The following is an 18,245-nucleotide window of genomic DNA, read 5'->3' on the forward strand; positions in this document are numbered from 1 at the left end:
GGTTGGCTCCAGGTTTTGGCAACTATGCAAGAGACTATTGTGCTGCATGCGCTGTATGCCTGGCACATAATCCCGGACAGACAGCAAAGACCCCTATGAAGCACCACGTCCGACCTCTCTACCCGTTTCAGCGATTACAAATAGACTTTATCCAGCTGCCAAAAAGTAATGGGTATGAGTATGTGTTGGTATGTGTGGACATGTTCTCGGGGTGGCCAGAGGCCTATCCAGTTCGGAAGGCTTCAGCTAAAAACACTGCTGTAAAGCTAGTTGCCGAACTGATACCCCGTTACGGTCTCCCTGAAGTGATCGAGTCAGATAGGGGTACTCATTTTACTGGAGAAATATTTCAAAATGTACTGAAAATGTTGGGTGTTGAAAGTCAGTTACACACTCCGTATCATCCTCAAAGTTCTGGTAAGGTAGAACGCATGAATGGAACTTTAAAATTAAAAATACAGAAAGCCATGGCTGAAACAGGAAAGCCTTGGACAGAATGCCTTTCACTGGCCCTTTACTCAATACGCAATACCCCAAGGGGTAAGACTAAACTGTCTCCATATGAAATTTTGTTTGGCAGGACTGCCAATTTAGGATGTTATTTTCCACAGCAACTTGTGTTAAATATTGAGTCATTGACTTCTTATGTGCAAAATCTTCAGAAACAATTAACTAAGGTGCATGCACAAGTTTTTGCTTCCCTTCCAGATCCTGACAACACAGAAGGAAGTCACAAGTTGGAACCAGGTGATCAAGTCTATGTAAAAAGACACACCAGAAAGGCTCTAGAACCAAGGTTTGACGGACCCTTCCAAGTCCTGTTGACAACACCTACATCAGTCAAGCTTGAAGGAAAGGCATCATGGATACATGCAAGCCATTGCAAGAAAAGCAGTATAAACTCATGATATTGATGTTAATAATGATAACCTCAACGGAGGCGTGGGATAGACTGAATTCTCTAGCCCCTTTGAACAATAGATTCGTACAACATCATAGAAAATTAGTGCATGACTTGTTAAACAATACACAAACCCTGACAGATTGTTGGATCTGTACCCATTCGCCGGTATCAGCCACAAGTATACCTTTTCTAGCAGTTCCCGTATTAGCAGAAGAAATATTCGCTTGGCCTAATTGTTCAGACAACCTGGCCAACAACCAAATTGGTAATGCTAGGCTGTGGAATACTACAATCGCCATACCAATTGTGGGATGGGTAGAATTTCCTTGGTGGCAGGGTAATCTCTCAGGGAGTAACACACATCTACAATATTTAGCATTTAGGGGAGGAAAATGGGTACCTAGAAATAAGACTGGATTAACTAATTTAGGACAGGTCCCCACAGAAAATCTACAGCTTAGTTTCAGTACAACCGTCCCCCCCTCTGATGCTTTCAAACCTGTAGTATTGGAAAGATACATACATAATAGAAAATGGAAACATTCTAAATTGTTCCCCCAAGGTGATGCAAACAGTTGTACAAGTAAGCTGGGGAACCTGGTTTGTAATGAATCCAATGAGTATATCAAAGGAATGCCTGTATGTGGGAATCCCGCAGCCGGGTACTGTAGCCCCTTGGGACAAAAACCCTCTTGGTGTATGCTTCAGAATGTATCTAGATTTGTGGACTTGGCTCACAGATTGGTATTGCAGCACTCAGCTCTATGGGATCTGCCTGAAGGTACATTTTGGATATGCGGAGAAGGAGCATATAAATGGCTTCCCGTAGGTATAAAGGGTACTTGTACATTAGGACGCCTAACCCCGGCTACATTCATAATTTCAAATAAACAAGTGAATATGCAAGCCGTGCCCAAGCACACACTGTATAAAAGAGCTGCAGATAACTCACCACGTCCCTCGGGGAGGCCACATATAGTACAAATGGGAATTCCTAACAAAATTGCTAGTACCATTTTTATTTATCCTATGTTAACACAGATGTGGGATAAATTAGTTAGAGCCACGGATTATCTAGATGATCAGATCTGGGATATATTGGATATACTAAACACTAGTATAGCTGTACAGAATCAGCTTATAATAGTCACTAACCAACATACCCTGGTATTGGATTACCTAACTGCCTCACAAGGGGGTATGTGTCAAATCATCGGACCCACCTGCTGTCATTATATAGACCCGAATAGTACTATGAGTATGACATTTAAATTAAAGGACGTACAACGACTCAGAGATCAGTATGACAAAGACAATGACCAGAATAAGGATAGCTGGTGGTCAGATACCTTTTCTTTTCTTAACCCAGCCAACTGGTTCAGAGGAATCGGTGGGTGGGTTGCTGGGATTATGCAGAGCATAATACATATAGTTATGATTATTGTAGTCATATACGTACTATTCCAGATTGTGCTCAAGAGTATCTCAGTATGCACAGATAAACTTTGTGTAATAGATGCAAGAGTATAAAGTTTTTTTTCCTTCTTCTCTTATGTTATCCTTTGCTAATACTGATTATTGCGCTTATTTTGCTATCCCTTTGTAATATCTGTACTTATTGCAAAACAAAGAAAAGGTTGCGAGAGTTAAACGGAAGAATTAATACTAGATTTGATTCTCTTATTGAATACAAGCATGTACATGTGTAATACCAAATAAAGGCTTTGTCTTTGGCCCTGTGGTAATAAAATAAATAAAAGAAAATGTCAAAGGGGGGAATTGTGGAGATCAGACTGAACTAAAACAATCCATCTTGTCTTCTTCCTGAGAAATCTCGCTTACAACAAGATACATTTCTGCTGACTTGACATTTCCTTTTATGGAAGTAATCATGTGTGCATTCCTTCTTTCAATAGCAGCCTTTCATTCACCTTCCAGATGATGTAACTTTCTACTGATAAAGACTGGTATAGATTGTTTATGTAAGAGATAGTGAAATATGAGCGCTTGTGCGCATGTCTGTAAAAGAATAATTCTTTCTATATAAAGGGAGGGCAAAGCCCAGAGAGGGAGATGTGCTCCTGGGCTTCCCTTGTATATGATCACACAATACCTTGTTTGCGTGTCATTTACTCTGGATCCCTACCTCTAGTAAGCCAGGGACTGAGAAGGACTTAACACATGGAACTTGTTTACCAGTTTGCTGAGCTTTAAAGCCACCACCAAGTTACACCCATCATCGCACACAACCAGACCTGGTTGGAGGTTCAGCGGGGAGAGCCACTAATCAGTCTGGTTTTTTTTATCACCTTCAACAGCTCGGCTGCGTTGTGAACTTTATCACCTAAACAGATGAGTTCTGCCACTTTGACAAGGCAGTGCTGCAGACCTCCCAGCTGGGGAATGATAGGGAGGCTACTTCGGTGAGGAGGAGGAGAAACAGGAACTGTAATATGAGGAGAGTCAAACCCTGATGGAAGTTGGCCCCGCTATTCTTGGTGTGGGTGATGTGTGATGTCCCAGCCTCTGACTCTGTCCCAGACTCCACCAGGTTCAGCCAGGGTGCCATAAGGAAAATGTAGCATCATTGTCCACAAGAACTTGTCAACGTGTCTGTGATAAAGTAGACCTTCCCTGTGACTGCTTTGGCCAGAGCACAGGTGATATTGTGTAACGTGGGAATGGCACACAGGGAAAAATAATGTCAGATGGTAATTGAGTACTGTGGAGCTGCCACCGCCAAGAGGTCGCGGAAAGACTCAGTTCCCACAAGTCGAAACGGCAACATTTCCAGGGCTACCAATCTGGCCATGTGGGTGTTTAGCATTTTGGCCAGTGGGTGGGTGGGTCAATATTTCTGCTTTCTGTTAAAAGTCCGGGGCAGGGACAAGTAAATGCTGTGCTGGGACAACGAACTGGATGTGGCTGCTGACTGTTGTGTCCATGCAACTGCAGGTTGTGGGGAGAAGGCATCAGCGCCTGCTTCATGGACAGCAGATTGGGAAGGCCCTAACACAGAGGAAGGGGCATTGGTTTCATCATGAGACACAGATTTTGTACCCAGGCGTTCCGCCCACCTACTGGGGTGCTTGGCTGCCATGTTCTTTTGCATGCTGGTGGTGCTCAGGTTGGCAGTGTTCTTGCCTCTTCTTAGCTTGGTTTGGCAGATGATGTAAATTACAGTTGTTTTGTCTGAAGGAATTTCAGAAAAAAACTTCCATACAGGGTAACAGCACACTCTTGGCGTGTTATCTTGGCTATGACAGTTCTTCATTGGGATCCGGTGGCAAAAATGAAATGTGGAGCTTACAAAACGCAGGTTTCCCAGCACCTGCTGGCCCTCTGCTACTTGTTATATTAATAATGACATGACATGGTGGTGGACATGGTGGTGATGGCGGGCAAAGCCCAAAATTCAAATGGGCATGTTTGAAATGGCATTGTAAAGGGACGGGGATTATGTATTCCACTATCTGGCTAACTATTTGGCATGAGGGTGGGACGTCCCAAAAGTAGGAGTGAGAGCTCTCTCAAATGTATGATACAGGGCCACCTGAGGGCCCTTGCCAAACTCCGGTTTCACGGCAGCTGCTGGAACTCTGCTAATTGTCAGCAAAGGCTGCATAAACACATGGCAGTGGACATGGTGGTGGTGGTGACGGGCAAAGCCCAAAATTCAAAGGGGCATGTTTTAACTGGCATTGTAAAGTGATGGGGAATATGTATTCCACTATCTGGCTAACTATTTGGCATGATTGAGGGACCTCCCAAAATTAGGAGTGAGAGCTCTCCCAAATGTATGATAAAGGGCCACCTGAGGGCCCTTACCAAACTCAGGATTCACACGGCACCTGCTGGCACTCTGCTAATTGTCAGCGAGGGCCACATAATGACATGGCGGTGGACATGATGGTGGTGGCAGGCGATGCCCAAAATTCAAATGGGCATGTTTGAAATGGCATTGTAAAGGGATGGGGAATATGTATTGCACTATCTTGCTAACTATTTGGCATGAGGGAGGTCCTCCCAAATTTAGGAGTGAGAGCCCTCACAAATGTTAAAGTAAAAAATAAAGCCAAAACGCTCCGTGTGAAAATATGCTAAAATGGAGGTATACATTTTTTTTTAATTTTGCGTTATATACATGTAATTATAAAGGAAATATTGTTTCTTAGCATTTTTTCCTTTTAAAAATTTTTTTATTTGGTTTGGTAGGTCTTTTAAAAAAAACGTAATAGTCTGACATTATTCCCAGATAGCATATGTGAATCAGAAAGGCATGTAGGTGTATATTCTTCATGCTGTTCCCATTTAGTTTTAGCTCTTTCCCATCTATTTCAACTTTTTTCTCATGCCCCCAGACCTGTTTGTTGGGTCCAGCAGAAAAATATTCAGCTTTCCCATTGACTTGCATTGGATTGCATCATTATTCGGTGCGAATACACGGATATTAGAAATTATTTGTGCCGATTTTCCCGAATCCGAATATTTCACTATTCATTCATCACTAGTTATTATGCCATTCATTAAAGGGAACCTGTCACTCCCCTCAGGCGTTTGTAACTAAAAGAGCCACCTTGTGCAGCACAAATGCTGCATTCTGACAAGGTGGCTCTTTTAGTTATGATGCCTGCACACGCTGAAATAAACGTTTATAAAATGTGCCCCCTCATACCGTGAAACCGTCTGGGAGGCGGGACTTTCCTTCCTTATCAGACGCAGCACAGCCGTCACTCTGGGCCTGCACACGCCGGGCGCGGCCTCCTCTTGCAGCATTATCGTCCCCGGCGCTGTAAGTACGAAGGGCAGTGCAACTGCGCATACCAAAAAAAAAAACTTAATGCGCAGGCGCCGGGGACGATAATGCTGCAAGAGGAGGCGGCGCCCGGCATGCACAGGCCCGGAGTGACGGCTGTGCTGCGTCTAATAAGGAAGGAAAGACCCGCCTCCCGGACGGTTTCACGGTATGAGGGGGCACATTTTATAAACGTTTATTTCAGCGTGTGCAGGCATCATAACTAAAAGAGCCACCTTGTCAGAATGCAGCATTTGTGCTGCACAAGGTGGCTCATTTAGTTGCAAACACCTGAGGGGGGTGACAGGTTCCCTTTAAGCATATACATTTTATTACAAGATACTGTGATACCCAACATAAATGCTAAACAAAGAGCAAAGATGAGATGTGAACAGGAATTATTATCCCTGGGCTGTGACATCACTGCCTAAATTATTCCTGTACTGTGACATCATTGTGTCTGTAGTATGTAAGCCCGCAAGGGCAGGGTCCTCGCCCCTCTGTATCAGTCTGTCATTGTTAGTTTGTTTACTGTAAGTGATATCTGTAACTTGTATGTAACCCCTTCTCATGTACAGCACCATGGAATCAATGGTGCTATATAAATAAATATAATAATTGTGTACGGTCCTGTGACACCATTCATCCTAACATCCTTGTTCCCATTATCCGTGACTATTTTTACTGGCTGTTGCTTATTATCCTCGTGGGGAGATTTCAGTGTTTATAGCACACATCAATGGACATTTTTGTATAAACATCACCTTCTTTTCTCAGGACCTAATAATTATACAGAGATGAGTATTGCTACGTAGGCAGTACATTTCTCTTCCTGCTAGATCAGACACAGATTACCACTGAAATAACTTCCTTCTCTTGTGCTAACAGATATCTTACTGATGTAATAATATCTAACTTACACTTTATAAATAGGTTCTGCAGTGCCTATTTATCAAGGAGAGACAATAATCAGGAAGATAGACGCAGAAAAAAGCCCATAGGACTATGTGCCCATGAAGTAGCAGTGTTTTGGATGACACGTTTTTATCGCTGCGTTCTATTGAAAGAAGGGAAATCTGCATGTGTTCACGGAACCAAGCGGACTTACTGCATTCAATACATTCTATTGATGAAATTTCTGTTGTGAACACTAGTGTAATATGAGTGGAAAAAAAAACCTAAAGTAAAATAGAAAAACAGCATTCATAAATAAAACATCACTAAAAAAAGAGATACTGCCAGTCTCAATTGCTAGTCCCGACTCCAATGAAAAAAATAATGTCCAATATATAAAAATAATTTCTGCGGAAAGAAAAAAAAAAGGCAAAGTGAAAAACAGACCCGTATTTCCAATTTTCTTTACATTTTTCCCTGATAGCAGCATAAAAAAATTATAAAAACTAAGCCCCATGTATCATGAAAAGGGGATAAGTTATCGGAGCATCCAAATTTTTTTTTTTTGAGTAATTAAAAGTGAATGTATAATAAAGCCCAAAAATGGGCCTGGTGAGGAAGGGGAAAAATGGCCCGGTCATTAACTGGTTAAAGATCTCGCAGGGGATCATAGCAGGAGAGGAGAAAAATATACCTGGCTGCACTCATGCAGCTAGGTTCTGGATTCATGGCACCCATGATTTGGCAGCATGAATCCGGTGACAGGATCCATTCAAATAGTTTCAGGAACATGACAAAAACATCATGGTTTTCAATTTGGTGCCCCAAAATTCCCCGATCTGAATCTGACTGCCATATACAGTAGGGTCTGTTCACCTATGCTTGGAGGCTAGTACTTTGAAATATATTTTGCGAAAGTTGAAGACATGAAAGCCACCCTGACAAAAGTCCAACTGACTCCAAGTCAATGGGGTCCTTTGTTCTGGTTCTGTCATGGCCGAACTGAAAGACTAGGGCAGACATGAGAGACGCCATACTAATGCTGCAGGGGTATTGAACAATGTCGCATAGTTATAGATACGCAAGTATGTTTCTATACATTTTTAGACTACAAGACGACGTCTCATGTGACACCAATTCTCAGACCAGTTGTGCAACTTGCTATTGTACTCCCATTTTAGAGCTGCAATTTTCCTGTAAAAAAATAGCCAAGTCTCAGTCTAACGTCACTTGCATTGAAGTTTGTGGCAAGTGAGTGACGTGCGACCTGGGATAGAAAATCCAAAACGCGCAGGAACATTGGCGACTCGGTGTCTCAGTCGGTCGGAGGTCAAAAAGCAACACGTCGCCCTGTAGCCCTAAATTTACTGTTGAAGTGACGTTCACTACAATTGTTAAACACGACGACATTGCATGTGTATAGATAAAACGGCTGCGAACAGAAATTAATAGGATTTTTTAAATTATTCATCCCTGGATGAATGCGTGAGGCGTTTCGTCTTCTCTATGGCGTATAGGTCAGGTTTTCGCCATCTTGTGGTTTTTACTCGGTTTCCTCACAGCTCAGTAAGTTACATATGTACAGGAAGGATATGTCTTAGCACAGTGTGGGCGCAGCTCTCACTAAAGTTCACAGCTTTCCTCAGAACTAGTCATACATTTCCCGCCTAAAATTCGCCACTTCTATGTAACACAACCTGTGTCATTGTCTGCTATTCTGAGGGTTTCTCTTTCCCGAGTCCCTCAGTGCCGCACTTTATACCCTGAGCTCAGGTGTTACAAGCAGACCCCACCCACTCCAGTGCAGCACTGCAGGGGTTAACGAGTGACTGGAGCAGACAGGGTGTAGCAGCTTTACCCTCCCCCCTGGGGGTGACGTGTACTGTCCTCCCTTCCCCGCCTCCTCCCCGTGCTGGGACTTGCAGCAGCTGTCATTACTGGAAGTCCTGGTAATAGGTGGCACCTAGTGCTGGTGGGGAGACGTCCGCAGTCCGAGCAGCCGGCAGGATGGTGCTGAATACAGATGGTGAGTCTCCTTCATCAGTCCTGTCAGGTGCCACAGGTGGGGGGCACTGCCTGTACCTGGCATATCTTACTTGGCTATGGCAGGTAGATGTCTGATAATGGATGATTAATGAATGATGGCCTCTACTAATACCAGCAAAAGGTAACAACTAGTCGGTAAACTTTCCTATTCTCACACCTGGTGGTAGAGATCCTTATTTTTGTCTGATACTTTTCAATGTTTTTTTTTGTGGCAATTATGTGATTCGTGGATCATGTGATTGGCACATTTCCCACTACGGTGCCCGGAAATGGCTAATTTCCGTCATCACTTGTGTTCGTTTCGACCGATTACCTACCGAAGAACATTCATTATCCTTTAAGTCACCGTTTGGGCATGTTTGATTTTTCTTTTGCCCGGTAATGAGCACTGGCTACATTTTTTTTTTGGCAGAATCCGGTATTGGGTGCCGTATCCTGAGGCTACGTTCCCACCACTCTATTATCGGTCCATGAAAAACCCGTCAGCACTCGGACCTACGTATTTCAATGGGACTTTTCAGATGACCTTTTTTTTCTTTTTTTCTTCAGTCATTTAATTGAAAAAATAAAAAAAAGTTGTTGCATTCCCTAGCCATCCTGTATTTCGGATGAGACTCGCCTGTTAGAGCGCACAAAAAAAAAAATCAGTATGGATCAACCATATAACATCTGTCTCTTACGGATACACTGCAATTGTTTAATACAGGACACTGAGTTTGGTCCTGTAAATGTTAAAAATTCTTGATTTATAAAAATGGATGTCATATTGGTGACCATACAGATGAAAAAATTGTTTGTTTGTTTTCATCCCGAAAATCAAACAATTTAAAAAAAAAAAATTTTACACACTCATGTGAATTAACCTAAGGCCTCTTTCACACTTCAGTTATTTGGCGTCAGTCTAAAACCGCCATTTTCCTCAAATAACGGATCCGTCATTTTTTTTGACGGATCCGTTATTTTCCCATAGACTTGCATTAGTGACGGATTGTGACGGATGGTCGTCCGTTCCATCCGCCATGCGACGGATCCGTCGAAATTTGGCGGACGTTTTCTGAAAATAGACGGACATTGGAACGTTTTTTGTCAACGCTGAAATGGCGGATCGCGACAGATCCGTCGCGTCCGCCATTCCATAGAATGGGTGCCTATGGGCGACGGATCCGCCGCAACCGTTTTTTCGGCGGATCCGTCGCCCCAATCCGTTTTTTCAATTGCGCATGCTCCAAAAAGTAGATACTTCTCCCAGACAACCCCCAAGTAACGGATCCGTCAAAAAAACGGATCCGTTAGAACCGTTTTCGCAACAATTGTGACGGATCCGTCAATCCGTCACTATGTCGGTAGTGACTGACGCCAAAAGACTGAAGTGTGAAAGAGGCCTAAGATGTATTTTCAGTCATCCGACCAACGTGTGATTGTTCTTCGCCCTGTTTTCAACTTTAGAATTGGGAGATTTGTAATTTAAAAAAATGTAACAAAAAAAACCCACCAGGAACTACCTGGAAAAAATATACAATACCTAGAGCATGGTGGTTTAATTTATTTATTTTTGTTTTTCTGTTTTCTATAGTAAAAACTTGCCACTGGAAAAATAGTGCATATATTGAACTGAATATTATACTCTATTGACTCTGGGAATGCTGGCGGTAGCATTTTTGCCATCAAATACACCACTAAAAATGCTGAGTTTTTACGTAAAACATGTGAAGGTCCCCTTTCTCTCCTTTTTAACTCTTGTGGCTGACGTATATGTTCTCAAATGATTTGCTATAAAATAAAAGTGAAAAAATGGTTCACGGCTGTACAGTTGCATACACTTCATTAAAAAGTATTTCTTATTTTATTACATTTTTCAATGTAATTCTAAAATGTCTGGAAAGAAAACCCCTTCCATAGATCTGCTCATTGTATGTTGTAACACTGACCTTTGACAGAGCAAACTACACTGACAGGCTGGTTACACCTTACATTACAAGGTTCAGTAAATGACAAGTGCTAGCATTGATTGAGGCTACAAGCACTTTCACATCACGGCAGGGACTCATTCACACGTCAGTAATTTTCTTATTAAAGGAAAATCGGACCCAGTTTCATTAATGATTTTGCGAAGAGGTTTATCAGGAAGAGTGCCATCTGAGTCGGTCAGATAAGGCTACTTTCACACTAGCGTCGGAATCTCCCCGTCGCAATGCGTCAGGGAGAGATTCCAACGCTAGCGTTTGCTGCATTGCACAATGGGTGCAGCGGATGCATTTTTCCGGCGCATCCGCTGCCCGATTGTAAGGTGTGGGGAGGTGGGTGCGGAGTTCCGGCCGCGCATGCGCGGTCGGAAAAAGCGGTCCGTCAGGAGCAAAAAACGTTACATGTAGCGTTTTTTGCTCCCGACGGTCCGCCAAAGCACGACGCATCCGCCGCTCGACGGATGCGACGTGTGGCAATCCGTCGCAAATGCGTCATCAATACAAGTCTATGGGGAAAAAAACGCATCCTGCAAGCACTTTTGCAGGATGCGTTTTTTCTGCAAAACGACGCATTGTGACGGATTGCAGAAAACGCTAGTGTGAAAGTAGCCTAAGAAACCAAAGAAAAAATAGTTTCTAGAGCTTCTATTTAGTTGTCTGTGAAAAACGGACAGCACTCGGATGGCATCTGAATACTGTCCAATTTTTGTCAGCCATACACTTTCATTGCTGATTGGGATCTGACATGCATGATTTTGCACAGACAGCTCGGTCCTCAAAAATAAATTGGACATGTTAAAGGGGGTCTGTCACCTTTTTTTTTCGATTTGAGATAAAAAAAATATGGTTCAATTGTGCATGAGCTCTGCATTACAGCAGTACCTTTCATATCCCCTGATTCCCCACCTTTGCTGAGAAAATACCTTTGTAATCTCTCCATTTTCCTATGTAAATTACCCTGGTCCGATGGGCGGGGCCCATTCGCCGTCTCTCCCCCAGCTCCGCTGCATTCTCGACATAACGAGATCTGTGAATAGCACATATCCTGTACAGTTTCTGCGCGTTCGCATTGAATTGGCCTATAGCGCCTGCGCAGTATGCTTTGCCCAACTGTGGTCAAAGCATAAAATCACTATTGCGCATGTGCCCCCATTTTTCATTACGTTCTATGCCACCTTGCATGGCAAGACTTCAGAGGCACAGAACGTAATGTAAAATGGCGCATGCGCAATAATGATTTTTATGCTTTGCCCACTGTTGGGCAAAACATACTGTGCACGCGCGAGAGGCCACTTCCATGCGCAGGCAAACAACGCAGGAAAGATTAGCGTAGAGCAAGGCAGGAGGTGGGAAGAAACGGCGAATAGGCCCTGCCCATCAGATCGGGGTAATTTACATACGAAAACGGAGAGATTACAAAGGTATTTTATAAGCAAAGGTGGGGAATCGGGGGATATGAAAGGTACTGCTGTAATGCAGAGCTCATGCACAATTCAACCATATTTTTATCTCAAATCGAAAAAAAGCGGTGGCAGGTTCCCTTTAACAGTTCCAGAGACTAATAGGTAAGAGTTTTATCTGTTAAAAAAAAACCTGAACTTGTAAACAAAAAATTAACGTCTATTAATGATACTTTACTTGGTCAGTCTTCTGCATCAGTATTTATAAGCTGAAAACCTGTAAATCTCACTATTCTATGTAGATCCACCAACAGATTGTCAGAAGTATTCCCTAATTCACCCCTGGATGTTGTGGCATTAATGAAGATTGCAGCACAAGTCTATTTCCATGTCTTCATTGTCATAGACTTGGAATGGAGAATGAAGTTGCCAACTTAACTTTTTATTTTCTCTGGACAGCTTATCAAAAAATCGCAGACAGACCATATGTTTTATGGGCTCATTGGAAAGCCATAATATGTCACTATGATTATAAGTCGTACATGTCTACAGACCATCATTCTGATTTAAGTACACGAGCTGCATTCACTGTAAACCTGGCATGTCAAACTCAGGGTACCCTGAGGGCCACATGAGTAACAAGAGGTTGTTGCGAGGGCCGCACACAGCAGCTAATGTCACAGACGTATTTTAAAGGGACACTGTCACCTGAATTTGGAGGGAACAATCTTCAGCCATGGAGGTGGGGTTTTTGGGTGTTTGATTCACCCTTTCCTTACCCGCTGGCTGCATGCTGGCCGCAATATTGGATTGAAGTTCATTCTCTGTCCTCCGTAGTACATGCCTGCACAAGGCAATCTTGCACAGCGCAGGTGTGGGTCGGATTGGCACCGACTTTCATGACGCCTACGTGGCGTCAAAGGTCGGGAAGGGGTTAATGGTACCGTTACATACAGGAGGGCCACTCACTTACTTGGACTTTGCCTGTGTGGCAGTGAGTCCCTTCTTCCTCGGTCACAGTCACTCTCAGCCTTCCTGACTTAGGACGGTGATCAGCAGCCACGCGAGCCGCAGATGTACAAAACTCACTATCAGCACTTCCGTGTCGTCATTCATTGGCCCATATCCCTGCATATGACCTGCTTACGTGATCAGCAGCCGACCAAAGTACACACGTCATGGATTGATACGGAGCTAGTTGGTCGGCTGCTGATCACGTAAGCAGGTCATATGCAGGGATATCGGCCAATGAATGAAGAGCCGGAAGTGCTGATCGTGAAGTTTTGAGCATCTGTGGCCCACACAAAAGTCTCAAACTTTGTGTTTAGAGACAAAGTTTGAGACTTTTGTGCGGGCCGCAGATATGCCTGTAAAGGGCCGCATGCGGCCTGTGGGCGCGTGTTTGACATGCCTGCTGTAAACTGATAATTACTGTCAAAATAATCTGTAAAAGTTTCTTCAGCTTCTAAAAAATCACGAACCATTTAAAAAAAAAAAAAAAAATGTTTACGGACAGGGCAGAAAAGTGCCCTACTTTTACAGACTGTCCTTGAATTTCTGGACCGCAAGCCTGATGCACTACCAGCCACTCCAATTCCTTCTGGCCACAATGTTGTGGCCTGGTAGTAAGTAGGCGAAAATGCGGGACGCTTCCTCCATTTTGGTGAAGGTGTAGTGATTACATTGCGTTAGTGCCGCTTAGTAACGGATCCGTTAAACGGATGGCACTAATGCGATGTGAACCTAGCCTTTGGTTAATGATGTTTTTGTGGCGCTCTTTAGGCTTAATTTACAAAATGCTTTCTGTCATCTGGCCCATAGGCATCTAGATAGACCTTGAAATCCGGCAGAGAAAATGTTATTGAGAAGCATTTACAATTTTAGAAAATCTGTTTAGGTTCAGGTATGTTAAATCAGGTTTATGCTGTCCAATCCGAGTACAGCATAAAGTATTGCCAGACATAACTTCCTGGCAGAAATAGCTCACCACTGGAGTCCTCTCCATTAAGGTTATTTCCATCTTGAACATTTTGAATGTCACACCCGTATCTGACAGATAAGAATCCAACCTCAATTTTTTTTTGTATGGGAGTTTTGACAATTATCGGAGCTTTAATAAGAATGGGTATACACTACCAATCATGGATATTTACTTTTTTATTGACCGCAACACATGATGGGGCTCTAATCTCAGGAAAGATGCAGCTACCACCAGTGGGGCATTTATGGCGTAACCTGTGGATACACCATAAATGGCCAAGATGGGACAACCTCTAAAAGTGTGTGCTTTAACCTTAACTATTTGATATTCATGCTTTTTGCTTAACACTTGTTGTTATTTTTACTTGTTACATATGTAAGATTATATAATTTATATGGTGCCCATCAGTAAAAGTGCATGTACACCAATACCTTTCTTTGCTCAACATCTGTTCTTCATGACACTCCCAATACACGTTGTTCTGCTCAACCAATTGGTTGTGTTCTTAATGGAAAGAGTGATGCAACGCGCTGACAGACTTCTCTGGCACCATCTTAACCCCCAAGAGAGTCAAGTCCTCCATACTTATTTTATGATCATACGTCCTGCAAAAATTGGCTAATTAGACCTACTTTGCTGCAATGTGTACAGCCAACAGCTTTGCCACTTACTACATTATGTATCTAGTGCGCACTGTGCATTCGGAAAACTTGGAGGCAAAGATAATACATTTATGCCTTCTTTATAAAGTTCACTGCAGAGACTAGTTCACCAGCCAAACATATAATGTCACCTGGCAGCAGGCAGGTGGTTAGACCAGAATTCTACTTTCTAATGTTATGGCGCTATAACATCCAGCACCTGTGTATTTCTTATATTATGCGTAAGATATATGGCTGTATAATATACATTTCTTATGACGTAGTCATCCTGTAGACACGTAAATAATGCAGCAGCTCCTGTAGATGGGGCCTCTGAAATCCGTGTTTGCAGTCTGAATTGCTGTTTGATTACTGCCAAAGAAACATATTAACCGGAAAGTACTTTTTTTTTTTTTTTTTTTTTTTTAAAGAATTGCAAAGTATGCAGAAAATAGTTGTCACTTCTGTTTTTGAGGTAGACTCATACATTACAGCTCAAATGTTACCACATTTACTGACGTCTTAATAGAATGTAACAGGAAGTTCACAACCTCCAAGTTTGTACTTATCTTACATGCATCTTTTTTGCTGGCAAACATATTCCTCTTTTTGTAGCGGTTTATGTGAATATCAGTAGTACTTCTGTTAGCATAGATTCTTTTTATATATGTTGCAACCATTATTTATAGGGTTAATTTTCTCATTCTGCCAAAGGTTGTACATTAAGCTTCAGAGCAGAATTCATAGTTTCCTTATAGCAATTTGGTTAGAGATTGGACTGATTTTCAGATTTATTAGGGGGTTTCCCTATTTACTAATTTCATGATATTGAGTCTGCCCGTAAAGGTTTCCTGAGCCCCCACCTGCTCTATATTTTTTATAAATCTTTATCTGCAGGTTACTTTAGCAACAAAAGGCATAATATTATCAGATATTCCAAAACGTCAGGATAATATGCCAGTCCGTCTATAATTATATTCTGGAAATAGGATGACGTAATCTGAAAGAGAAGAAAAACCACACCCTTGACAATATTTTTAATTTTAGGTGGAGCTATTTTGTGTTGCATTGTAAATTGCTACCACGCTTCTTTAATTGCAGCAGACACTGACTGAGAGAGTTGTCATTATCAGTCCTTTACCTTGTCACTGCATTTGAAAAATGACAACGATAAACCCATAGGTACCCAATTGAACAATGCACAGGATACCTTTTTGTAGATGCAGGAATTCCCTGATTTTTCTTCTGTTTTATTACTGGTGGTAGATGCTTTTAGTTCAGGTAAGTCAACCATCGGTAAAAGGCTGCAAACAATATACAAAACAATTACTGAGAAGGAGTTTTACACAAAGATAGTGGTTTACATATAATTTTCAAGATGAGATGTACTTATGCAAACAAAACAGGAGATCTGAACTGCATTATTGCTGAATAAAATATACTTTAAAAAATGAAGATTTCTTGGCACATAAACTGGCCAATTCGTGTATGCCCATCAACAAAGGCAAGGTGACACTTCTCTGATGGGTACCGAACCTTATACTTCTCAAATATTCCTCTCCCGGGCTACAAGTCTACATTTTAAATGGGCAGGTAGGAACCAACACTAAGCACCCTTGAGCTTATGGGAGGAGTGCAGAGTCTCAAAAGGAGGCAGTCGCAACCTACAATGATAAACTACAAAAAAAATTACCAGCACCTCCATATAGCCTCCTTTTCTGACTCTGCACTCCTCCCATCATCCCAAGGGTGCTTTTAATTAGTGTTGGTTCCTTCCCATTAAAATGTAAGCATGTAGCCCAGGAGAGGCATATTTGATTAGTATTAGGTTAGTAACCCATCAGAGAAGTGTCACCTTGCCATTGTTGATAGGCATACATGAATTGGCCGTTTATGGGCTAAGAACTTTCGTTTTTGAAAGTAGAGTGCTGCTGTGCTTTTTTTTGTACATTGTGCAATCATTGCTCTGCTTGCACCTGTTCACACTATATGGAGGAGCTGGATATATTTATATATCCACTGCTCAAAAAAAGTAAAGGGAACACTTAAACAAAAGAATATAACTCCAAGTAAATCAAACTTCTGTGAAATCTCACTGTCCACTTAGGAAGCAACACTGTTTGACAATCAATTTCTCATGCTGTTGTGCATATGGAATAGACAACAGATGGAAATTATTGGCAATTATCAGGACACACTCAATAAAGGAGTGGTTCTGCAGGTGGGGACCACAGACCACATTTCAGTACCAATGCTTTCTGGCTGATGTTTTGGTAACTTTTGAATGTTGGTTGTGCTTTCACACTCGTGGTAGCATGAGACTGACTCTACAACCCATACAAGTGGCTCAGGTAGTGCAGCTCATCCAGGATGGCACATTAATGCGAGCTGTGGCAAGAAAGTTTGCTGTGTCTGTCAGCATAGTGTCCAGAGGCGCTACCAGGAGTCAGGCCGGTACATCAGGAGACGTGGAGGGGGCTGTAGGAGAGCACCAACCCAGCAGCATGACCGCTACCTCAGCCTTTGTGTAAGGAAGAACAGGTGGAGCACTGCCAGAGCCCTGCAAAATGACCTCCAGCATGCCACAAATGTGCATGTGTCTGCACAAACTGTTAGAAACCGACTCCATGAGGATGGTCTGAGTGCCTGACGTCCACAGATGGGGGTTGTGCTCACAGTCCAACACCGTGCAGGATGCTTGGCATTTGCCACAAAACACCAGGATTGGCAAATTCGCCACTGGCGCCCTGTGCTCTTCACAGATGAAAGCAGGTTCACACTGAGAACATGTGACAGTCTGGAGACGCCGTGGAGAGCGATCTGCCTGCAACATCCTTCAGCATGACCGGTTTGGTAGTGGGTCAGTAATGGTGTGGGCTGGCATTTCTTTGGAGGCCCGCACAGCCCTTCATGTACTCACCAAAGGTAGCCTGACTGCCATTAGGTCCTGAGATGAGATCCTCAGACCCCTTGTGAAATCATATTCTGGTACGGTTGGCCCTGGGTTCCTCCTAATGCTGGACAATTCCAGACCTCATATGGCTGGAGTGTCAGCAGTTTCTGCAAGATGAAGGCATTGAAGCTATGGGCTGGCCCGCCCGATCGCCTGACCTGAATCTGTTTAAACACATCTGGGACATAATGTCTCGCACCATCCACCAATGTCACGTTGCACCACAGACAGTCCAGGAGTTGGCGGATGCTTTAGTCCAGATCTGGGAGGAGATCCCCCAGGAAACCATCCACTGCCTCATCAGGAGCATACCCAGGCCTTGTAGGGAGGTCATACAGGCACATGGAGGCCACACACTACTGAGCATCATTTCCTCGTCTTAAGGCATTTCTGCTGAAGTTGGATCAGCCTGTAATTTGATTTTCCACTTTGATTTTGAGTATCATTCCACATCCAGACCTCTGTGGGATATTCGTATGTTTTATTGTTCTCAACAAATTCCACTATATAATGAATAAAGATTTGCAACTGAAATAGTTAATTCAGTGATATTAAGGATGTGGTATTTTAGTGCTCTTTATTATTTATTATATAATTATATTTAAGAGATGGACATATTCTGAAACTATACTATTTACCCCCAAAATGGTAGCAAGATCTTTTTAAA

The 18,245-nt window shown here is 42.7% G+C and overlaps 1 protein-coding gene across 1 annotated transcript in view; it reads left to right on the forward strand.

Moving 5' to 3' along the window:
• The first annotated feature begins 8,490 nt into the window (after positions 1 to 8,490).
• The window catches only part of CYTH1 (cytohesin 1), an 84,371-nt gene continuing 74,616 nt past the window's right edge, over positions 8,491 to 18,245 (forward strand). Inside the window, exon 1 of the mRNA XM_069752417.1 lies at positions 8,491 to 8,619. Within this exon, the coding sequence (XP_069608518.1) occupies positions 8,601 to 8,619 (19 nt within the window). The 5' untranslated portion in view covers positions 8,491 to 8,600. The remainder of the gene's footprint in view (positions 8,620 to 18,245) is intronic.

The sequence above is a fragment of the Ranitomeya imitator genome, chromosome 2 (assembly GCF_032444005.1).
Source record: "Ranitomeya imitator isolate aRanImi1 chromosome 2, aRanImi1.pri, whole genome shotgun sequence".
In the NCBI taxonomy this organism is placed as follows: domain Eukaryota; kingdom Metazoa; phylum Chordata; class Amphibia; order Anura; family Dendrobatidae; genus Ranitomeya; species Ranitomeya imitator.